This window comes from Electrona antarctica (assembly GCF_951216825.1).
Source record: "Electrona antarctica genome assembly, chromosome: 11".
Lineage (NCBI taxonomy): Eukaryota > Metazoa > Chordata > Actinopteri > Myctophiformes > Myctophidae > Electrona > Electrona antarctica.
The window spans coordinates 41,454,804-41,479,631 of record NC_136792.1 but is presented as its reverse complement, the minus strand read 5'-3'; the positions used below and the strand labels follow the sequence as shown (position 1 = coordinate 41,479,631).

The window sequence follows — 24,828 nt, the reverse complement described above, 5'->3', positions numbered from 1 at the left end:
CACAACAAATGCTCAGTTCTAACTGCACTTTCGCATTTTCACCACAAGATGGGGCTAATTTAACTCATATAGCCTACAGCGTGGTCCAACGACGTGCTTCAAATAGAGCGTGCGTCTGTGCGTGTCATAGAGTATTGGGGTGCGTGTGGGTGAACGTATTCCCTCCTCCCCAAACGTGGCGTCGTTGTTGGGTTGAGTCTACATCCCATAGCTAGAAGGGACCGACAGTTGAAATATTGTACAAATATTTGTCTTAATATTTTAAATAATTTTATACAGGCCTAATTGCATTGTAGCCTATAGATTTGTATTGGTTATTAATGTTAGCCTATTATTATAAAATAAAAAATATTCTCTCAAAAGTTGCAGTCAGAAATGATTGAAAAATAATATTAATATGAAAAAGCTCATTTGGATTATGCCATACTTAATACAAGATAACTTATATATTTGGGGTCGTAGGCAGCATTCATCTCCCTGCTTTTCTATTGAGACATTTAGATCGTGTCAAAGGTCACATCTCAGCTAGACACAGGATCTGATATGAATTTTGGTCAAGATTCAATTTATTTAGCAAGCAGGCCAGCTCTATTAGATCAATGTTAACATTTCAGCACAACACACAGGAAAACAGGTTCAAATCCGTAGAAGGAAAGATTTATTTATCTTTGCAATGGTTTTACAAAATAGTATATAGTGGACGTGTGAGTTAATTGGAACCAGAATACTCTGACAAACCTGACAATACAAAGTGATTGACGAACTAATGAATACAAGAAACAACAAATTCTTTTTTTCTGCCACCTTTATTGAATACAATGGGTCATTTTATGACTTTTTCAATACAATGGGTCATATTGTATGACTTTGTATGGTGAGTTGTATTGGAGAAGTTATTCAGCAGCCTCCTTTCCCTGTAAAATAGGAGTATGCTATTAGATAGTCAACATGATTTTTTTTGTTAAATCTTAGCCATCTTAGACAGCCAACATAATAAACCTTGATATTGCACAACACAACACATATTTACCTTAGAGTCACGACTTTTAGTTCTCATCTTGTTGACCTGGGATTCAGCGATGTCAGCACGCTCCTCTGCCTCCTCTAGCTCATTCTGAACCTTTCTGCACTTAGACAGGTGAGTGTTGGCTGCTTCCTCCTACAATATGATAGAGATGGTTCAAAGCCTCAATATTTGAAAAGAGCACCTTACAATTATAGTCCAAGCAAGACAATTTCAGAAAAAAGTGTGGTTGTGACTAATGATGTGGCTAATGTTCACATTGTTGTTATTTCACAACACACTGCCCATGGCGAACACAACTAAAGATGTATATTGTCTTACCGCTTCCTCAGCCTGCCTCTTGTAGCCCTTCACCTTCATCTGCAGTTTGTCTACCAGATCCTGAAGCCTGGCAAGATTCTTCTTGTCCTCTTCAGTCTGAAGTGAGAGTGAATTTATGACATTTATAGATCTTTGTATTTGTATTTTGTAGTTCATGCAATCTATTAATTTAGTTAGTGGCATGATGGATATTTAAGTGAACATGATATACAGTACCTGGTATGTCAGCTCCTTCACTCTCCTCTCGTACTTGCGGACACCTTTAATAGCGTCTGCTCCACCTCTCTGTGCAGTGTCGACCTCTCCCTCCAGTTCACGCACCTTCACAAAGAATGATGCACTATGAAATGACTTATTCTTATTTCATTGACTATAAGCTGTGTTGAAGTAAACCACATCTTACCCTGCCCTCCAGTTTCTGGAGCTGCTTCTTGCCTCCCTTCATAGCCAGGTTCTCAGCCTCATCCAGACGGTGCTGCAGGTCCTTGACTGTGACCTCCAGGTTCTTCTTCATCCTCTCCAGGTGAGAGCTGGTGTCCTGCTCCTTCTTCAGCTCCTCGGCCATCATAGAAGCCTGGAAAGAAGATCAAATGTACTTCATTGTCCCGCAAGGAAATAATTGGCACTGCATCAGCACACAATCACAATATACAAACATGGTACATAGATTACACTTATATAAATTCACATGTTGACTGTGAGAAAATATCTTAAGTAATATAACAGGTATACTGTAGGAGGTAATAAACAGATACTAATCGTGGTCATAAGACCAGAGGGAAACAAACCAGGATAGATTGGATAGATTCTTGTCCCAGTTCACTCTGCACTGTAGCATTTTTAACGATCTGCCTGAAGCCACCACCTCAGAATTCTGCGTTCAGGGTGTACACATATTTCTGATATAAAGACATAGTGATGTTCCTTTTTCCCCCTATGATCTTCAATTGTGACTGTTGGAATAAGACACGTTTTAGTTCTAAAATACATCCTCTGCCAATAATAACAATAAACATAATTTTTGACACACCATCACTAAACTCGGGTATATTTTACCCAATGTAAAATATTCCATAAAAAATACTTCTCATTAAGTACAACAATACATGGCAACTTGAGGTACTACATTTCATCAGTTAAAAACATGGGAATTATTTATAAATATATATATATATAATTGTTTTTATAATATTTCTTTATCCCACGATTTTGTAACCCATTTTTCACCCCTGTGACCAGCTTCTTCCAACTCCGTCTCCTTGCTAAGGTCAAACCATATCTCCCCCCCAAAACAGTTCGAAACCGCAATCCATTTATTTCTTCCAGGATAGACTATTGCAATTCACTCTACATTGGCATCGAACATTCTGCAATTAGACGACTGCAACTGGTCCAGAACGCTGCTGCTCGCTTATTAACTGGTACCAAAAAGAGAGAACACATAACCCCCGTGCTGGCCTCCCTTCACTGGCTCCCGGTTTCTTTTAGAATCGATTTTAAAGTCCTCTTATTTACTTTTAAATGTTTAAATGGGCTGGCCCCCGAGTATCTCTCCGAGCTCGTGAAACCCTACACCCCGGCTAGAGCTCTGCGCTCCGCTGATCAGGTACTGCTAATGTTTTTAAGTCTCACCTTAAGACTCATCTTTTCTATTACTTTACCTTAGCTCTTTTTTGTTTTGCTTATTTTAACCTTTCATGCTTATATTTTGTCAACATTTCTGATTGTGTTTTCTCGTTTACATTCTGTGTTCTGTCTATGTTTTTGCCACTGATCTGTACAGCACTTTGGTCAACCTTGGATGTTTTAAAACGTGCTTTATAAATAAAGTTTGATTTGATTTGATTTGATCTAATGTGATCCTGGGCTCTACACACCCTCCGCCAACCTAGTCCCCATATATGGGGGACATGGGGAGAGCAACGGACTTGAACTCATGCTTTCTTCAAATTGCTCCAGGGAGATTCCCTGGTTGGACGTAGCGCGTGGAAGGAACACGTTATTTCAACCAGTTCCTTTCCCCTCCATCAGGCTGGCCAGGGGGAGGCAGTTTAGAGTCCAGGATTACTGCATGTTTTTGTGAGGGTAACTAACCTAGGGGACACGGGGAGAACATCTGTGTGGAACAAACTCCACACAGAAAGGCCCTTTTGCCAACCCCGCCTCAGGTATGGGCACTGATGACACGGAGGAGGAAACACACCACCAGCACCCACAGCGTCCCCAGCGGGAATCGAACCCAGGACCTTCTAGCTGTGAGGCGACAGCACTACCAACTGTGCCCCCATATATATATTTTTTTAAAGTAAATAATGGAGCTGGGAACTTCTCCTTTGGTCCACCCATTCCTGGGTGAGAATGATCCAGTGAAAAAAATAGCAAAAAAGAAAAAGCAAAACAAAAGCCCATTGTGGGATCACTAACATAAATTCACCCGAACACTAACGCGAAAGAAAATACAAAAACAGGGATGTGGTCAGGGAAACAAACCTGCCTTCTTCTTCTGAGCGTCATGAAGGTACTGAAAGAACTTCTGAACAGAAATAAAATGTATGTCGCCACCTCTGTGTCGACACCTCTGTGTCGCCAACACTTCCGTCGACACCTCTGTGTCGCCAAAACTTCAGACACAAAGGAATGTGGGTGTGGAGTTCTCTCAATTGTAATAATTAAGCATGCCATAAGGATCTCTAATTGTCCTGGTATATTGGATAAGAGGCAGAGCTCCTAACTTACATCAGTGATGGCTTTCTTGGCCTTCTCCTCAGCATTCCTTGATTCTTGAACACTGTCATCCACTTCACCTTGGACCTGGATCAGGTCAGTTTCAAGTTTCTTCTTGGTGTTCACAAGGCTTGTGTTCTAAAATAAAGATTCAGTTTAGCAATGCAAGTATGAATGAGTTGTATGTTAAAAATATGTTGTTGAGTTTTTCCATTGACTTACCTGAGAGTGCAACAGTCCAGCGCGCTCACTGGCATCCACCAGTTCTTGCTCAGCCACTTTGCGGCCTCTCTCTGTCTGTTCCAGAGCCACTCTCAGCTCCTCGATCTCAGCGGCCATTAGGCCGTTCCTACGCTCCACCATAGCAGCTTGCTCTATGCTATCTGCTTGGCCTCTGCTAGCATCATCAAGGTGCACTTGGGCATCCTAAAATAAATCACATTTGAGGTGGTCACGATAAGAGAAACATCAGAATGTGATTTGTTCAAAGCAGTTCCATTGTTTGAAGATCTGTCTAAATATGTTTTGCACCTTAAGCTGTCCCTGAACGTTCCTCAGCTGCTTCTGGGCCTCAGAAGCCTGGCGGTTGGCGTGACTCAGCTGAACCTCCATCTCGTTCAGGTCTCCCTCCATCTTCTTCTTGATTCTAAGGGCATCATTTCTGCTCCTGACCTCAGAGTCCAGAGTGCTCTGCATGGAGTCAACCACCCTCTGGCTGTTCCTCTTGATCTGCTCCATCTCTTCATCCTTCTCTGCCAGCTTCCTGTCCACCTCACCCTTGATCTGGTTGAGCTCCAGCTGGACACGGAGAATCTTGGACTCCTCGTGCTCCAGAGTACCCTGAAATGCAATACAGGATCAAAAGGTTGTAGGACTTTTTTAATATAACATCCATCATTATACTGCTACACTGTTTGAATGTAAAACATATTGAAAGAAAGAAAGAAAATACAGACATCTATAACCTAAAGTTTTAATACCTCCGCTTCCTCTAAGGCTGTCTGGATCTCTGACTTCTCTGTCTCTGTCTGCTTCTTGGACTTCTCCAGCTCATGGATGCTCTTTCCAGTCTCACCGATCTGTTCAGTCAGGTCTGAGATCTCCTCTGCAGTGGATTGAAAGTAATGAATCAGTCAGCAAATATTTTGTATTTGCATTTTAATAAAGTTGTAACCTGATATCCACCATTTGATCGGTTGTTGTTTTTGTTTTTTTACTGTTGCTCTTGAAAGAATGATACGAAAACGTACGTTGCAGGTTCTTGTTTTCACGCTTCATGGTCTCCAGTTGGTCCAGAGACTCCTCGTAGGAATTCTTCATCTTAAACAACTCAGTGCTGAGAGAACGAGCCTCTTTCTGAGCTCCCTCCAGTTCTGCCTGTCCCTCTTCAAATTTCTGCTTCCATTCTGCCAGGACCTGCATACAATTTGTAATGAATTGATTTGTCATTTACCCCACTTTAAGGACACAATAATTATTTTGTAATAATGTACATATGTCAAAGCACCTTATCGAAGTTCCTCTGTTTCTTGTCAAGATTGGCAGCCAAACCATTGGCCCTCTCCACATCAATCATGAGGTCTTCCACTTCACCCTGGAGTCTCTGTTTGGTCTTCTCCAAAGAGGCGCACTTGGAATTCACAGCCTCGATTTGCTCCTCAGCTTCCTGAAGACGCTGGGCAAGCTTCTTCCTGTTGATCAGTTTTCAATGGAATTCGATTATTGTGGCAATATTTTGTATAGTGAGTGGTGCCACGGGAAAGATGCGTGATGCATTTTGAGCTTGTACATCTGATAATTCCACTCTTTCTGAAAATGTTGGAAAAAATATGAACATTTTTCAACATTGAAATGATTATCACGATTTTGACAAGTATGCCCATTTTATGCTCAAGCGATTATCTCAGATAATTGCGATTGGGCGACAGGCCTAGTGGTACCTGAAACGGAAACGTTGAAGTCGCCCAACCCTTCTGGCCAAAGCTGCAACTGCAGGTGGGCGGTTTTGCTTGTGCATGTAGCTCGAGCAAAAGAGTGCGCAGCTGCGGTTTAACACAGAGCGCTCGTTCACGAGTTAGCACTTGTAGAGCGTTCTTCCGGGTGCTTCAAACGCCAGTGAGCAACTTCTATTTAAATTAATAGTGGGAGCGGGTCTGTCTATGGTAAAAACACTGCTGACTTACTTGGCCTCCTCCAGCTCCTCAGTGCGTTGGACAGCATCAGTCTCATACTTGCTCCTCCACTGACACACCTCAGCGTTGGCCTTGGACATTCCACGCTGCAGCTCTGCCTTCGCCTCCTGCTCCTCCTCAAACTGCTCCCTCAGAAGGTCACAGTCATGGCGAGCTGATTGCACAGCATGAGCAAGGGCATTCTTTGCCTGTCAGAAGAAAATGGAAAAAAACAATGTCAGCTGAATGAAATGACAAATAATATGAAACTAAAATAGAAAATAATCTGTTCCTCACCTTAACCTCCTCTTCAACAAGTCTCTTCAACTCCTCAATCTGTTGGGTGAAGGCCTGCTTGCCTCTTGTGAGCTGAGAGACCAGAGCTTCTTTCTCCTCCAGTTGACGACCAAACTCACCTAATTAGAAATTTGAATATTCATTTCAAACATATCATCGGTGGCTGGGATAACTGTTGATCAAAAGCATTATCTCTAATTATGGTCAATTTGTGCAAGTACCATCGACAAACCATGTAGTCAAATGATTTATGATTAAATGAACATTTACCGTTCTCTGTCAACAGTCTTGCTCTCTGAGCGCCGATATCATTGATCTGGCGAACGTTTTCATCACTCTTGGCCTTGATTTCACTAAGTTGGTCCTCAAGGGTGCGGCACATCTTCTCAAGATTTCCCTGGAAACGAACATTATACATGTTCAATCATCTTTTTTTCAGATAGGTTCATTGCTTTGATTTAAAGCAAAGCCAATCGATATAGTCTATATTTCAGCCCTCCGGTTTATAACTGTATGGTTTCCTTACCCATCACTGGGTTGCTTGGCCATCATTCGCTATGAGGAGAGAACAGCACTGCACTGTTTTTAAAGCCTTAAACACTTAACATTTGCCTAATTATCTTAACAGCTTAATAACATTTAGAGCAGGGGTGGGCAACTTTGACGATGGAGAGTGCCACTATATTTCCACACTCACTCCAGAGGGGCCACATTGCATATAATGTTGTAGCAAAAATAGCCGATCTACAAGCTCTCGATTTGAGCTTGTAGATCGGCTATTTTTTACTATATTTGAATTGAAATCCTGAGTAATTTTTTTTGCTATTTTTTAATTTAACTTTAAATGCATTTACCGGTAGTTATACCTATGTTAAGTTTATGAACTTAAATACAAATACATTGGACATAAAAAGTCTAACATTTGAATACTAATCATTAAGCTACTAATATAGACTGAAGTAATTAAAGCGGGTCATGTTATATGTCAGTATATTCTGATATTTACCTAAGGGCCACATTAAGTGAAGGTGGGGGCCGCATGTGGCCCCCGGGCCACCAGTTGCCCATGTGTGATTTAGAGTTTGCATACTCGTTCACAAGATTACTTGTATGAAACATTCCCACTGTTAAATCTGAGCTATAAAGACTGCCTTTCAATGCCCCACACATGTGGAACTATCAGTTTTAAAATTTGAGTATTTCATTTCACTTTAGTCACTTTAAACATGTTTGTTTGTCTCAAGAATGATATTATACCATGGCATTCCATCATACCTTTGCCTTAGCAACAGCCTCCATGTTGCTGGACAGGTCATCGATCTCCATCTTGTATTCACTCTTCTCCTTCTCCAGTTTCTGCTTGACTCTCTGGAGGTTGTCGATCTGTTCACCCAGTTCCGCCACGCTGTCGGCCTGTTTCTTACGGAGAGCAGAAGCAGTGGCCTCATGCTGCAGGGTGGATTCTTCAAGGTCACGACGCACCTTCTGGAACTCAGCCTCGCGCTTCTTGTTCATCTCGATCTGAGCGGCGGTGGCACCTCCAGCCTCCTCCAGCCTCTCACTGATCTCTTCAAGTTCCCTGGAGAGATCGGCTCTCTGCTTCTCCACTTTGGCACGAGCGGCACGCTCTGCCTCGATCTCCTCCTCCAGTTCTTCAATACGAGCCTTTCAAATGAATGATGTTAGATTACCATCTGAAAATAACCATTCACACTTACTTATTATTAATGATTTTACAGAAAATAAAAAATACCTGGAGTTCTTTGATCTTCTTCTGCAGCTGGGCCCCCAAAGATTGTTCATCCTCAATCTTACTCAGAAGCTGGCTTACTTCAAAGTCCTTCCTGTTGAATACAGTCAATAGTCATATTTTAGCATCATTCTGCAGGTGGTTTCACTCCATGACATTTCATATTGTTGGTGCACATTACTTCTTTATCTTCTCGTCAGATTGCTGCTTGTCATTTTCCAGGTCCATGATGGATTCCTGGGCCAGTTTCAGATCACCCTCAAGCTTTCTCTTGGCTCTCTCCAGGTCCATGCGGAGCTTCTTCTCTTGCTCCAGAGAACCCTCCAACTGCACAACAATATATTGTTGTTGTTAATCAGTAAAACAATAAACATATAATATTAAAGATGGAGTGCCGTGATATTTGTATCTTTTCCAGTTTTCTTTGTACACTTTTTTGAAAACAAATTGTCCACCTCATATGTGACCAGATTTGACTGAGAGACTGCCATCGCGCAAATTCCAGCTTTTCACCAGATGAGTTTCAAAATGAGTTAATAGCACAGGCAGACTCTTCACATACTAGAGCATGTCTGAAATAAGTGTCAGAGCTGAAATCGACATGTAAATATGAAATAAATGCTTAAACGTGTAGCTAGGTGTAATGTTAGAGACTCCAGAAGTGAACCTTTCAAGCTTGTTTTCTCAACTCGCTATTTTCTGCAAGACATTACTCTATAAGCCATATCTCCAAAACTGGTGGGTCAAACTGAACAACCAATATGTCAATTTGAAGCTATGATTCCCTGCTTTCAAATGACATGAAAAAACGAAAAATCAAAAAAATCCAATGGCAGTCCCTCAGTCAAATTTAGTCACATATAATGATAATACCTGATGATTATGTTTTAGGGTGGAAAAAAATCACGACACTCCATCTTTAAATTCAAAACATCTGATTCCCTTTGGTAAACTCACATCGTCAACTTGCTGCTCCAGCTTGGTCTTGGCCTTGGTCAGAGTGTTGACTTTGTCCTCCTCTGCCTGCAGGTCATCCAGGGTTTGCTGATGGGCCTCTTGGAGGGCTTTTTTCTCCTTGGTCAGCTTAGCGACGCTCTCATCCTGAGACGCCATCTCCTCAGTCAGGTTCTTCACCTGATAGAAGCAAAACATAATGTGTTGTCATAGAATGGCTCAAATTCAATCAGTGCTTTTCAAAGTGGATTCCAGGGACTCTCAGGGTTCCTTTAGGGGAGGGGGGTTCTGAATTGACCCTTACAAGTCTGTAACTAGAGTGTATGATCTTGAGTATAATCTATACCTTGTTTTCAGTGGCGTGTTTCTCCTTCTCCACTTTGGCCAAGGTGAGCTCCAGGTCATCAATGTCCTTCTTGAGCTCAGAGCATTCATCCTCCAGCTTTCTCTTCTTGGCAGTCAGTTCTGCATTGATCTCCTCCTCGTCCTCCAGTCTCTCGGTCGTCTCTTTGAGCTTTGCCTCCAACTGGATCTTACTTTTAATAAGACCTTCACATCTCTCCTCAGCATCATTCAGAGCCTCGTCTCCCTAGTTGTCAATGAAAATGAATTTGAAGAATGTCAAATTGGGTCAGGCCCTTGTACTGAACAGCCGTTCGACCACCAGGCATTCTCTGCCATGGTCTGCAATGTATACCATGGCAGAGAATGCCTGGTGGTCGACTCTACTTATACATTCTACTTTAGATAAAAGATTTAAAGGGCAATATCACTTTGGTAGAGGTTTGGGTTGTGTATTTACCTTGTCATGATGTTATCCAAATGTGGACAAGAAATCAAAAAGAATTGCTCTAGTAATTAGAAATTGATAATTCTAAATATTCTCCTCATTGACTTACATTGTACACTGAAACAGCTCACAAAGTCACTGAAGGAGGAGAGGACACTGGAGCAGCACAGACATTTAGAGCCTTTTAATACTAGTATACAGAACGACTAACGTTTCGACCTAAGCTCTCAAAGTCATTCTTTTAGTACGTAAACAAACAAACAAAGTTGATTCAGACAATATAGAGCATCACCAAACCCAGTTCTGTTAGGTTTTTTTTAATAATATGTAAAATTCCTGTTGATTTTGCCATTTTTATACGAAGAAAACCCGGACTGGATCCGTGGATCCAGATCTAGATCTTCAAATAGTAAATTCAACAGGAAGTTAACATTATTACTAAAAACAAAAACAGTACTGGGTTTGGTGATGCTCATATTGTCTGAATCAATTTTGTTTGTGTTCATTTAAAAGAGTGACTTTGAGAGCTCTTTCAGCGTACAATGTAAGTCAACGAGGAGAATATTTTGAATTATCAATTTCTAATCAATGGAGCAATTATTTTTGATTTCTTGTCCACCTTTGGAGTTACATCATGGCAACGTAACTATACAACTCAAACCTAAAAAAAGTGGTCTTGCCTTTTAAGATGATAAACAATATGAAATATTAGCAACATTTCCTGTACAAGTGTAGCTACTTACTGATGCCGATGCCGATGCAAGGTTATTCTTCTCCTGGATCGCAGCTATCAATTTCTCTTCCAGTGTCTTCTTCAAGGCCTGGAAAGTGGCCAGGTCAGTCTTCATCTTTTCATAGTTCTCCTTCATGTCATTCAGCTCCTTCTCAGTCTCAGCACTCTGCAAGAGAGGCTTGATCTTGTAGTAGACCATCATCCATGGCCAATGTTTCACATTGACGAATGAGCGCATGTTGAACTGGATGGTGTAAATGGCCTCTCTGTGGACAACAGTGGATCATGATTGAAATGCAGATTGAGGGTTTCCATGTAATACGCCTGCTGTTATTATATAATTGTGTCATTATAGTTGTACTATTGTTGTTGTTATTATTGCTGTTGGTATTATTGTTGTTAACTGCCGCAATGTAAATGCAGGATGACCCCCCATCCTATAGCCTGATTCTGCTCGAGGTTTCTGCTGTTTATTAAGGAGATCTTTCCTTGCCACCATCATCAAAAGCTTGCTCTGCAATTTTTGCTATTTTATTATAGTGATTTGACACTTTATTTATTTTATTGAATAGATGTTTTCAAAGTACCTCCTAGCCATCATCTTGACAAACTCCTTCCTCATGAGGTAAGCTCGTGCGAGTGCCTGAGTCATGCCGACCAGAGCAGCCAGCTTTTCATCTCGCATCTCTTCAAGAACACCCAGCAGACCAGCTTTGAAGAACACCTGAATACGATGTCACAAACACTGTAACTAAACAACCATAAAATCTATTTTTAGTCCTCTGTTCATAATGTTAAACCAGATTGGGAGTGTGTTTACCTTGGTGTGTCCGAACCTGTACTCATCAACAGGTACGTCAATGGACCCAAGCAGCTTCTCAGATGCCTTCTTGTTGTCCATGAACGCGCCTTCGGGACATGCGCTGGCGTTCAGTACTTTGTATCTGTTTTGCAGAAGTTCATGGTCATTTTGCGTGCCTCCCGTTAATAAGTTTGGAACTAAAAGCTGCTGGAAAAAGGAATTGATACCTCTGCTTGAAGTCAGCATAGGGGATTCTGCTTGGGAAGCCCTTTCTACAAATTCTGATGCCCTCCAGCACACCATTACACCTCAGCTGGTGGATGACCAGGAAGTTCTCCATCAGTCCTGTAAATATGTTGCTTCATTATAATTACAACAAAATAGTTACGCAATGGCCAAAGTTGCATTTAATGAGTCAAAACGAGTCAACCAAAATACAAACATACAAAATAATGTCATCTGCATAGGGAGATCTTATATTTTAAGTGTATTCTGTGTTGTACCCATATATGTCAGCATTTGCTATAATTGTCTGGGCAAAGGGCCCTAGAGCTAAAGCAAATTGTGAGGACAGTGTCTGGTTAGTCAGTCTCATAGCTGCAGTGGGGTTGCTGTACAATAGCCTAATCCATGTAATGAACCTATCTCCAATGTAAAAGAATTCCATCACTGAGAACAAGTACGAATATTCCACCTGGTCGAAAGCCTTTTCCGCATCCTGGCTTAGTACTACAAGCCAAGGTCTTCCTTGGGGCCACTAGGAGATAATTGATAAGGCGTCAAATGTTTATTTTCTGTTTACCTGGACACTTGGACTCGTTGGGAATCAGGCAACGCACAAAGTGAGGATGTGTGCTCCTCAAGTTGGTCATCAGCAACTGCAAGTTTGCCTATTGAGACATAAAGGTTTATAATGAGTCAAAAGTAATAGAATGTTGTACTTTTTCTTCCACTATAATTATTTGAACTCTTTAGATACTACTTACTTTGCAGATTTAGATTGTTTTTAAAAACATACTTTAACGACGTAAACCCTATTTTAAACTTTAATTCCAACATTTAAAGACTATTTCTTACATGGATATAATGTTGATAATAATAACGCTTCATTCTTACAGGGATATATGTTGATAATAATGAAAAGATATTCTTACCCTGAAAGCACTAGACACAGTCTGCATGGAACCACCCTTCTTCTTGCCTCCCTTCTTGGTATTATCTGTTTATATTTGAATCATGAGTTATCATTAGTTATATAGAATGAAAATGCTTCCCTTCTTGTCAGATTCTGAATGTTTATAGTATTGATATAACAATACCTTCAGGCTCAGGTGGGGGATAGAACACATTATATTATATTATTGTCCTATATTAATTTGCTGATGTCCCGCCCCCTCTGTGTTCCTATTGGCTCTGGGGTACAGCCATAACTCCAGTTCCCAATATGCTAAATGCTCCAAACCAATTGTAATAAACATACCTTCAGGCTCAGGTGGGGGATATAACATACAGAGCAGCTTCACTGTAGACTTCTGGTACAGCTGCACCACAGAGTCGTTGAGAGGATCCTTGTTCTTCTCTAGCCATCCTGTGATGCTGTTGATTGATTGATGGATTGATTGAATACTTTATTAACACTTTTTTAACAAAAGCCTATCGCTTGTTTCCATTGGGGTCCTCCATACTCAATTAATCGAAAACTGTAGTCCACAGTTCCGGTTATATTATATATAATGTATAATTATATATACAGTACATATAGGCATACTATAGGGTTCTGTTCACCTGTAGTCCACAGTTCCAGCATAGTGGACCAGGGAGAAGTGAGCCTCACCCTTGCCTTTACCAGGCTTGGGTTTTTCAAAGGCCTTGTTCTTCCCCAGATGCAGGTCAATCAACTTCTCTGCAAAACTTTTGTCTGTAGCTTTTGGGAACATGCACTGCTCTTCGAGGCTGGAGAAGATGCCCAAGGGCTTTGGGAAGGAGACACAAGAGACAAATCAACAAAAGCTTAGTGCCAATGACAAAAAATACATGTGTGTGTGTGTGTATACATTATGTCCATTAAAGCACAAAATAATTGTATACCTTCAATGAACGCAATGCTGACACCTAAGTCCATAGCAATACATAATAATATAATACGCTATACTAATAATAATTCTATACCTTCTCAATCAGCTCAATGCAACAGTGTATGTATTTCATTCTCAATCAGCTCAATTGCAGACAGCCAAGTCCATGTACAGTACCTACCTTCTCAATGAGCTCAATGCAGATAGCCAAGTCCATGCCGAAGTCAACGAGATCCCAGGGAATTCCCTCTTTCATGTATTCTTCTTGTTCCAGAACAAACATGGTGTGGTTGAAAAACTGTTGCAGTTTCTCATTGGTGAAGTTGATGCACAGCTGCTCCAGGGTGTTGAACTGTGAGGAAATATCATTAGCCCAATCTCTTGTAAATGTGTAACTGTGACAAAAATATTTAGTCTCCAACTTAAAACAAGTCCATGCTTACATCAAAGATTTCAAAACCAGCGATGTCCAGCACACCAATGTAGTAGTTTCTCGGCTGCTTGGTGTCCAGCATCTCGTTGATCCTAATGACCATCCACAAGAACAGCTTCTCATAGATGGACTTGGCCAAGGCACTGACTGAGTTCATTGTCTAAGGAAATAGGAACATTATAGTGAGTTACACAATTTAAGCAATTTTAGCCTTTGCATAAGCCTGCAAGGTTTTCAAGGCTAGGCCAAGTGCTACGGGCTAGGGTGGAGTCTGAAGAGGTGAATCTTCAGATTACGGTGGAAGATTCGGAGTTTGTCTGCAGATCTAACTGCAATGGAAAGTTTATTCCACAAGTTTGAGAGCCCGAGTGCTTAAGGGAATGTTGACAGCTTCCCTATGTCTAAGGAAATAGGAACATTATAGTGAGTTACACAAGTTTTTTTAAATGATTTGTTTTTTGCTTTTTTGCCTTTATTGATAGATACAAGTGAAGATGGACAGGAAAGAGGGAGAGAGAGACCGGGAAAAACATGCACCAAACGTCGTCATGAACGGGACTCAAACACACAACCCACTACGGGCAGAGCCTATATATGTGGCATGCGCCTGTCCTGGACCACTAGGCCAGCAGGCGCCAAACATGTCAGTAGAGGTACTTGGAACTGCACATGTTTCTGCAGTGTGCTGTTGTTTTTGTAGCAAAAATGCAGGGCAAAGGTTTTTCCTTGGCCTCTAGGGAGTGTGCATTCAAAGTTTTAAGCAAATCGGTGCAGTTACCTGTAAAAATGCCAATCGGCCTGTTATAGTGCCACCATGAGGCTGATTTGAAATTTTTCAAGTGGCGTTACTTCCTCGGCTGTGTGGGAATATGCGTGCAAAATTTCACAGAAATTGCACACTGCGTTCATATGCATTTTGTTCAGTTTAATGGATATAGAGATACTGTGTACCGGTTTGCATGATGTTTGGACAAAATCTGTAGGACTAGGAGTGATATCAAAACATGTGTTTTGCAAAAATCGACCTCCTGGTGGCGCGCCGATTACGCCGATCTGAAAGATTTGGGGCAGAGGTTCTGCTCTGGCATCCACCTATCCAGGGAGTGTGCATGCACAGTTCGCGGCCAAACAGTGCCTGAGATTAGCTGTTCACAGACACACAAACAGGCACACAGACCGACGGACATGGTGCAAAACACAATCTCTGCCTCACCTTCAGCCTGGCTGAGACAATAATGTTGGAGGATCATTTTAATAATGAATTAAAACAGTCTGGACACAATTTATAAGGTGTGTATGAAATCAGAACATGGAAATAATGTAACTTTACTCACCTGTGGCACAGTTTGTCCTTTAGTGACATATTCATTTCCCACTTTAACTCTGGGGTAGCAGTATGCCTTAAGCATTTCCGCTGAGTTCAGACCCAACAGGTAGCAGATCTTGTCAGCCACTGAAATGATCATACAATTTGCAATTTACGCTTAATCCAGAGTGCGATTTTAGCAAGGTAAACACAATTGGTAATACATTGAATGCATACAGCTAGTAATCTAGGACCATATAGGTAAACCAAATAACCTTCAGTATAAACAGTATAATATAAATAAATAATGACAATATATTGAAAATATATTTAGCTTAGTTCTTTTGAAATATAAATAGATGCAATTTACCCTCCGTGCCGTCTGGCTCCGCCTGTTCCTCACGCTGCTTCTGTTTGAAGACCAACGTTCCATGATGCATCACTGATCCGGTGAACTTGTAGATGCACCCTTTCTCCTCAACATTGAAGCCCAGGATGCCAATAGCATCCTGAAGATTGAGATTAAGCATTATATTAGCAATCCAGTTTAAATAGGATTATTTTGGGAGGTCATGGCCTGAAAACCACTGCTTTACAAAATTTATTTTGCAGAGCAACTGACTGCAATGCACAGTGAGTATTAGAAATGTAAAATAATGTCCATTTACATCTGTAGCCTCCAACTCGACTTTGTCATCAATGCTGGCCACAGTGATCTGACCCATGCTGATCAACGGGAAGTCGTATGGGTTGTTGGTGATGAGACAACTTTCTGAGAAGGGATTAAAAAAAGTGTGAACATGTGTTTCTATTCATTAGTGTGGTTCAACCAGACTAGTAATAGTAACACTTTATTTTTTTACTTCTTTCTAGAGTAACCCTACACTTTGCTTCACTACTTATCCCACAGTTTTGATGGCACGCACTTGACCAGCTTCATCGGGAATCGTGTGCTTGTATTTTGCTAAGAGAAATGTTGTATAGTTTAATTGATATTAATGTATTCGTGCATTACATTTCCCCATTGACATGAATCGGAAAATTCGAAAAGTCACGTTCAAGTATTTTTTCCATAAGGGCTATAGTTATAATTTATTATTATAATTATATTGGTCGGCTATATTGTGGCGCTATAACAGCCCACTTTATGTTTTGGCTTATAACTCTTGAACCGTAGGTCGTAACATTTTTCCCTGGATTCCATGGGTCATGACGCATCTCCCCATATAGGCCACGTCAGGATAGATTTTCCGCCATTTAGAATTTTCTCCAAAACACACTTTTTGCTCCTCCTGAGTCCTACAGATTATGTCCAAATATCACAAAAATCTGTACACATGATCTCCGGACCTATCCGATTAAAACAGCACAGACAGAATTTTGATAGTGCGTATCGTGTGGCCGTAATCGTCGTCCAAAGTTAATGGGAGGGGACTATTTTACAAAAAAACGTCCAATCCATCCCAAATTTGAATCACATGTCACGGGTGGTTTAATCAACCCAGAGCAAAAAGCAATTCCATTTTCATCCACAAGGGGTGCCGCAAATGCAAAAAAAAACAAAAATAACCATTTGTTGCAGACATTTTTTTTTTTTTCAAAATTGCGACTTTTCTAGTTCATTTATGTTCTCACTGCATCATCAGTATAATTCCATTTACCAATAATCCCAGGTATGTGGTCGGTCATCATCTGGAAGAAGATATGGTAACCTCTCTCTAGAGGAAGCTGGTAGGTCACTCTAGACTTCTCCAGCAGATCTATATGGGTTGTACAACATAATTAATAATAATAATAATAATAATAATAATAATAATAATAATAATAATAATAATAATCTATATGGGTTGTACATGTCAAAATGTAATCCTCAAATTAACAAATATATAATTTCTCATCTCTGAACTTCATACTTACATGTCTCAATATCAGCACTGGCCAATTTACCCGCATTGTTGAAATGGATTCTGATGAATTTACCCTGTTTGATATAGCACAATTAGTTGCATCCGTCTACATTGTGGAATTATTGCAGGTTTACTCATAAAATGTCATTATTTTACACTTACAAAGCGAGAGGAGTTGTCATTCCTCACAGTCTTGGCATTACCATAGGCCTCCAGCAAGGGATTGGCTGCAATAATCTGATCCTCCAGTGACCCCTAGAATGTTTTAGACATTTTGGTCTTAATTCTTTTAAATTGAATTGCTATATTTCATATAAATGCTTTATGTTCCAAAACATTTTTGTTAAAGTTAAAAACATATACATATACAGTACCTTAATTTTACCACCATCGGCCGCCGATTTCTCTCCACTAGCAGTCGCTGCTGTTGCAAAGTACTGGATGACACGCTTGGTGTTCACAGTCTTCCCAGCACCGGATTCTCCACTGGTTATAAAAGCATACATTCAGAGAAATGCACTTAGTGAATTTGTGTACAATGTTCTTTTTTTAATGCCTAGTAGATGATGGAAACTTACGTGATCAGGACAGACTGGTTTTCTTTATCTGTAAAATGTAAAGCACATATTTTTTTAGTCATGGATATACAGCACAAACTCATTATGTATTTGTTTACATTGTCCTGACTAGTACGTACCCATCAGCATGAACTGAAAGGCGTTGTCAGAGACAGAGTAGATGTGGGGTGGAGCCTCAATACGCTTCTTGCCTCTGTAGGCATTTACAACCTCCTGGTCATACACTGGGAGCCACTTGTAGGGGTTCACAGTTGCACAGAACAAGCCAGAGTAGGTCTGAAGGGGAGAAGAGAGAGAACATTAACATTGAACATAACTTCAGAACCATGAGTTGTTTGCATTTGTTTTTCTACGGTTTTTCATTTGATGATATAATTTGTACTCTGTGTTTGTGTTTTTCTTTCTTTGACAGGTGAAATAATGTACTGCTCAACATGTAGAAAAGCTTACATAGATCATCCATGCTGCATAACGCTCTTTGAGGTTATACAGGACAGTGGCTTCAGTGAGGTGGGTCATCATGGCCATGTCCTCAATCTTGTCATACTTGGGAGGGTTCATAGGGGTGACATCCGCCTCAGGGACAGTTCTTTTCTAAAAAAGAAAAAGCACAACTTCAGAATGTAATGTGATTACAGTTGTACTGTGCCACTATTTGATTTTAGATACACCTACATCTTTCTTGTCCAGCGTTTCCACGGTGACTTTGTCACCTTCCTTGCTTATAATCTTACACTTGAGGTATAGCTCTGCCTTATCCACCACATATGATGCAGTTTTGGCATCAAAGGGCGCACTTTGAGCTTCCATTCTCTCCTTCTCTGGCTTACGGAGATAAATGGCGGCCTTGCCGTACTGCTTCATCTCTTCGTCCGTACTCATGGTGGCGGCTTTCTGTATTTGAGGAGAGGAGAAGCAAGCACTCAGTCGAGTAGTTCACAGTATAAGAATATCGGGTAGTCTATAGAAAGGAATTCCAGCATTAACTTTTTATCCATTTAGGATTCTTTGTTTATTAAAGGTTTACCCCCATAAGCAGCAACAAACGGATGTTTCAGCCCCAGGGCTAGGGATAAGCGGTATAAGTGGGCCACATCACAGGGAGAAGATTTTTTTTTTTTTTTAATGTATCCCCTATCCCATACATGGGCTACTGGCGGCCTGAGGGCCACATGTGGCCCCCACCTTCACTTAATGCAGCCCGCAGGTTAATATCAACTGGCGGCCTGGGGGCCACATGTGGCCCCCACCTTCACTTAATGCGGTCCGCAGGTTAATATCAACTGTAGGCTACAGTTGAGGGATGTTTATACCATCCCTCTACATTGGGGGCGCTGTTTATACCATCCCTCTACACTTGGGGCGCTGTTTATACTATCCCTCTACACTGGGGGTGCTGTTTATACCATCCCTCCCCACTGGGGACGCTGTTTATACCAGTCAGTCTGTCATACCATCCCTCCCCACTGGGGGCACTGTTTATACCAGTCAGTCTGTCATACCATCCCTCCCCACTGGGGACGCTGTTTATACCAGTCTCTCTGTCATACCATCCCTCCCCACTGGGGGGCACTGTTTATACCAGTCAGTCTGTCATACCATCCCTCCCCACTGGGGGCACTGTTTATACCAGTCAGTCTGTCATACCATCCCTCCCCACTGGGGGCGCTGTTTATTCCAGTATCTCTGTCATACCATCCCTCCCCACTGGGGGCGCTGTTTATACCAGTCAGTCTGTCATACCATCCCTCCCCACTGGGGGCGCTGTTTATACCATCCCTCTACACTGGGGGTGCTGTTTATACCATCCCTCCCCACTGGGGACGCTGTTTATACCAGTCTCTCTGTCATAACATCCCTCCTCACTGGGGGCACTGTTTATACCAGTCAGTCTGTCATACCATCCCTCCCCACTAGGGGCACTGTTTATACCAGTCTGTCATACCATCCCTCCCCACTGGGGGCACTGTTTATACCAGTCTGTCATAGCATCCCTCCCCACTGGGGGCGCTGTTTATACCAGTCTGTCATACCATCCCTCTACACCGGGGGCGCTGTTTATACCAGTCAGTCTGTCATACCATCCCTCCCCACTGGGGGCACTGTTTATACCAGTCAGTCTGTCATACCATCCCTCCCCACTGGGGGCACTGTTTATACCAGTCAGTCTGTCATACCATCCCTCCCCACTGGGGGCGCTGTTTATACCAGTCTCTCTGTCATACCATCCCTCCCCACTGGGGACGCTGTTTATACCAGTCAGTCTGTCATACCATCCCTCCCCACTGGGGACGCTGTTTATACCAGTCTCTCTGTCATACCATCCCTCCCCACTGGGGGGCACTGTTTATACCAGTCAGTCTGTCATACCATCCCTCCCCACTGGGGGCACTGTTTATACCAGTCAGTCTGTCATACCATCCCTCCCCACTGGGGGCGCTGTTTATACCAGTCAGTCTGTCATACCATCCCTCCCCACTGGGGGCGCTGTTTATACCAGTCAGTCTGTCATACCATCCCTCCCCACTGGGGACGCTGTTTATACCAGTCTCTCTGTCATACCATCCCTCCCCACTGGGGGGCACTGTTTATACCAGTCAGTCTGTCATACCATCCCTCCCCACTGGGGGCACTGTTTATACCAGTCAGTCTGTCATACCATCCCTCCCCACTGGGGGCGCTGTTTATACCAGTCTCTCTGTCATACCATCCCTCCCCACTGGGGACGCTGTTTATACCAGTCAGTCTGTCATACCATCCCTCCCCACTGGGGACGCTGTTTATACCAGTCTCTCTGTCATACCATCCCTCCCCACTGGGGGCACTGTTTATACCAGTCAGTCTGTCATACCATCCCTCCCCACTGGGGGCGCTGTTTATACCAGTATCTCTGTCAATACCATCCCTCCCCACTGGGGGCGCTGTTTATACCAGTCAGTCTGTCATACCATCCCTCCCCACTGGGGGCGCTGTTTATACCATCCCTCTACACTGGGGGTGCTGTTTATACCATCCCTCCCCACTGGGGACGCTGTTTATACCAGTCTCTCTGTCATACCATCCCTCCCCACTGGGGGCACTGTTTATACCAGTCAGTCTGTCATACCATCCCTCCCCACTAGGGGCACTGTTTATACCAGTCTGTAGTACCATCCCTCTCCACTGGGGACGCTGTTTATACCAGTCAGTCTGTCATACCATCCCTCCCCACTGGGGACGCTGTTTATACCAGTCTCTCTGTCATACCATCCCTCCCCACTGGGGGGCACTGTTTATACCAGTCAGTCTGTCATACCATCCCTCCCCACTGGGGGCACTGTTTATACCAGTCAGTCTGTCATACCATCCCTCCCCACTGGGGGCGCTGTTTATGTCAGTCTGTCATACCATCCCTCCCCACTGGGGGCGCTGTTTATACCAGTCAGTCTGTCATACCATCCCTCCCCACTGGGGACGCTGTTTATACCAGTCTCTCTGTCATACCATCCCTCCCCACTGGGGGGCACTGTTTATACCAGTCAGTCTGTCATACCATCCCTCCCCACTGGGGGCACTGTTTATACCAGTCAGTCTGTCATACCATCCCTCCCCACTGGGGGCGCTGTTTATACCAGTCTCTCTGTCATACCATCCCTCCCCACTGGGGACGCTGTTTATACCAGTCAGTCTGTCATACCATCCCTCCCCACTGGGGACGCTGTTTATACCAGTCTCTCTGTCATACCATCCCTCCCCACTGGGGGCACTGTTTATACCAGTCAGTCTGTCATACCATCCCTCCCCACTGGGGGCGCTGTTTATACCAGTATCTCTGTCAATACCATCCCTCCCCACTGGGGGCGCTGTTTATACCAGTCAGTCTGTCATACCATCCCTCCCCACTGGGGGCGCTGTTTATACCATCCCTCTACACTGGGGGTGCTGTTTATACCATCCCTCCCCACTGGGGACGCTGTTTATACCAGTCTCTCTGTCATACCATCCCTCCCCACTGGGGGCACTGTTTATACCAGTCAGTCTGTCATACCATCCCTCCCCACTAGGGGCACTGTTTATACCAGTCTGTAGTACCATCCCTCTCCACTGGGGGCGCTGTTTATACCAGTCTGTCATACCATCCCTCTACACCGGGGGCGCTGTTTATACCAGTCAGTCTGTCATACCATCCCTCCCCACTGGGGGCACTGTTTATACCAGTCAGTCTGTCATACCATCCCTCCCCACTGGGGGCACTGTTTATACCAGTCAGTCTGTCATACCATCCCTCCCCACTGGGGACGCTGTTTATACCAGTCTCTCTGTCATACCATCCCTCCCCACTGGGGGCACTGTTTATACCAGTCAGTCTGTCATACCATCCAACCCCACTGGGGGCACTGTTTATACCAGTCAGTCTGTCATACCATCCCTCCCCACTGGGGGCGCTGTTTATACCAGTCTCTCTGTCATACCATCCCTCCCCACTGGGGGCGCTGTTTATACCAGTCAGTCTGTCATACCATCCCTCCCCACTGGGGGCACTGTTTATACCATCCCTCTACACTGGGGGTGCTGTTTATACCATCCCTCCCCACTGGGGACGCTGTTTATACCAGTCTCTCTGTCATACCATCCCTCCCCACTGGGGGCACTGTTTATACCAGTCAGTCTGTCATACCATCCCTCCCCACTGGGGGCACTGTTTATACCAGTCTGTCATACCATCCCTCCCCACTGGGGGCGCTGTTTATACCAGTCTGTCATACCATCCCTCTACACCGGGGGCGCTGTTTATACCAGTCAGTCTGTCATACCATCCCTCCCCATTGGGGGCACTGTTTATACCAGTCAGTCTGTCATACCATCCCTCTCCACTGGGGGCACTGTTTATACCAGTCAGTCTGTCATACCATCCTTCCACACTGGGCCCCCACATGTGGCCCCCACCTTCACCTAATGCGGCCCGCAGGTTAATATCAACTGGCGGCCTGAGGGCCACATGTGGCCCCCTCCTTCACCTAATGCGGCCCGCAGGTTAATATCAACTGGCGGCCTGAGGGCCACATGTGGCCCCCACCTTCACCTAATGCGGCCCGCAGGTTAATATCAACTGGCGGCCTGATCTAGCCTCTTAATTTTGATCTCAAAGTGCACCCCCGTGCACTGCACCGCCGGGGGGGTGGGGGGGGGGGGGGTCAGGGGGGGCGCATAATATTATGTTGCTTAGGGCCACTAAATGCCCAGAACCGGCACTGTTCAGCCCATAGGCCTTCCTCTACTTATTTTGTATTTTATTTATAGGAAGGCCTACCGGCCAAAACGTACATTTGTTGCTGCTACTGGGTGTGAACCTTTAATATACAAAGAACAAATGGAATAAAAGTGTGTGCTGGTATGCCTTTCTAGACAGACAATAGATGTTTTTGCTGACTTGACATCTGAGCAGATCATTGTAGGACTATGCTAGGTTTAATAGAAAAATTATGAACACTCACTTTTCCCCTCTACCAGTAGCAGTGAAATCTTGAGTGCAGTACAAGTCCTAAGTGTGGGGGAAAAAAAACATAATTTTGAGTTGAATGATTTAGTATTATATGAATCCTATATTGTTCATTCTTGCCGCACAGCACTTCATGAGAGACATTTTTAAATTACTCATTAGTTCCACATCTGAAAAGAGTGATCCATTCCATCCAATATTATCACTGCATGCAATGAAATGATGCTTACCCATTCAGTTATTTTCATTTGTTTGTTTGTTTGTTTGTTATTTTTCTTGTTTTTTTGTTTTGTTTTGTACTGAGGCAATGCTAGACTTTTTTTCTCCGTTTCTAATACACTTTAATTCCATTGTATGAATTAAGGTTACATTCAGAGGTGCATGGGTATACACTAGCCAAACTGTACTCAAGTAAAATAATTGTTGTAATAATAATAATAATAATAATAATAATAACATAATAATAATAATAATAATCATAATAATCATAATAACTCCAGTAGCTGACATTACATGCAATGTAAATTATTATTTAAGTACTAATATAAACTAAATCTAATCTGGCCTAAACCACAATTACAAATAAAAGACTACAGTCAATCATTTAAATCTGTACATTGTAACATCAATTATGCTGTCCACTATGTGGACTATGCTGACCACTAAGTGGATCATGTTTGTAGCTATGTGGTATGTAAGGAGTCATACAAATGAAATGCTAACATGTCTGGTTTATATGACTAGGATGAGCTAACATCTCTAAAAGATTTATATGACTATGCATAACTTAGATATCTAACACATTAGTAGGACTATAAAAAGACAGATGAAGTCTCACTCACCAGATGAAACGCGGAACACCTCTGCAGTGGGTCCGTGTCAACCGGCTCAGCAGGCTTATATGAGTTGTTAATTGCATGCTATGCAGAAAGTAAAAGTAGGAATGGCCTTTAATGGTGTTTCCTTCTTGTTGGCATTGCAATAGCATGGTCAAACCATTCCCACGATACTGGATAGTGCATCTTGGAGATTTATTATTATGAGTCAAATGTGTGACCATGCCAGTGGCTAATGGCTATGATATAAAAATAGCAAAATTGGCAGGGTGGTGGGGTGCCTGGTTTGGTATAATCATCACAGCATGACTTGTCAGATACATTAGTTTAATATTCAGTGAGGGAAGTAACTACGTAATTGTGTTGAAAATTGGAAATACTCCACTTAAGTAAAAGTGGGCTACATCAAAATTGTCCATTACTTGAGTAAATGTACTTAGTTAACTTTACACCACTGGTATTACCATTGTATGCTTCACACTTCCACTGCACTTAATCTCAGGAGGAAACTTAAGCTTTAGTTACCTTTTGGGGGGGGTTGATGTTTTTTTTGTTTTTTAGCCAGGGTCATAGTTCAGATGGTTCAGATGTCAGACGTCTTAATGGCACTGGCTTCAATGTAGGAAACAGTGAACACTGGCACTTGAT

At 42.7% G+C, this 24,828-nt stretch overlaps 1 protein-coding gene across 1 annotated transcript; it reads right to left on the bottom strand.

The window, feature by feature from the left end:
• Positions 1-850: 850 nt before the first annotated feature.
• Positions 851-23,390, bottom strand: LOC306932826 (myosin heavy chain, fast skeletal muscle-like). The gene is made up of 41 exons (XM_079514765.1): positions 23,340-23,390; positions 18,541-18,759; positions 18,316-18,459; positions 17,985-18,141; positions 17,866-17,893; positions 17,662-17,773; positions 17,450-17,542; positions 17,298-17,361; positions 17,042-17,140; positions 16,049-16,152; positions 15,751-15,889; positions 15,409-15,527; positions 14,085-14,234; positions 13,823-13,993; positions 13,352-13,539; positions 13,047-13,162; positions 12,721-12,785; positions 12,369-12,456; positions 11,794-11,911; positions 11,585-11,708; positions 11,352-11,488; positions 10,775-11,030; positions 9,588-9,830; positions 9,245-9,421; positions 8,469-8,614; positions 8,291-8,381; positions 7,813-8,202; positions 6,808-6,934; positions 6,538-6,656; positions 6,253-6,449; positions 5,577-5,760; positions 5,320-5,485; positions 5,050-5,174; positions 4,601-4,909; positions 4,292-4,495; positions 4,082-4,207; positions 1,749-1,919; positions 1,562-1,666; positions 1,346-1,441; positions 1,031-1,159; positions 851-914 (listed from the first exon to the last, which is right to left on the bottom strand). The coding sequence occupies exons 2-41, from the start codon at positions 18,745-18,747 to the stop codon at positions 894-896; spliced, it is 5,805 nt and encodes a 1,934-aa protein (XP_079370891.1). The 5' UTR covers positions 18,748-18,759; positions 23,340-23,390; the 3' UTR covers positions 851-893.
• Between the last annotated feature and the right edge of the window lie 1,438 nt (positions 23,391-24,828).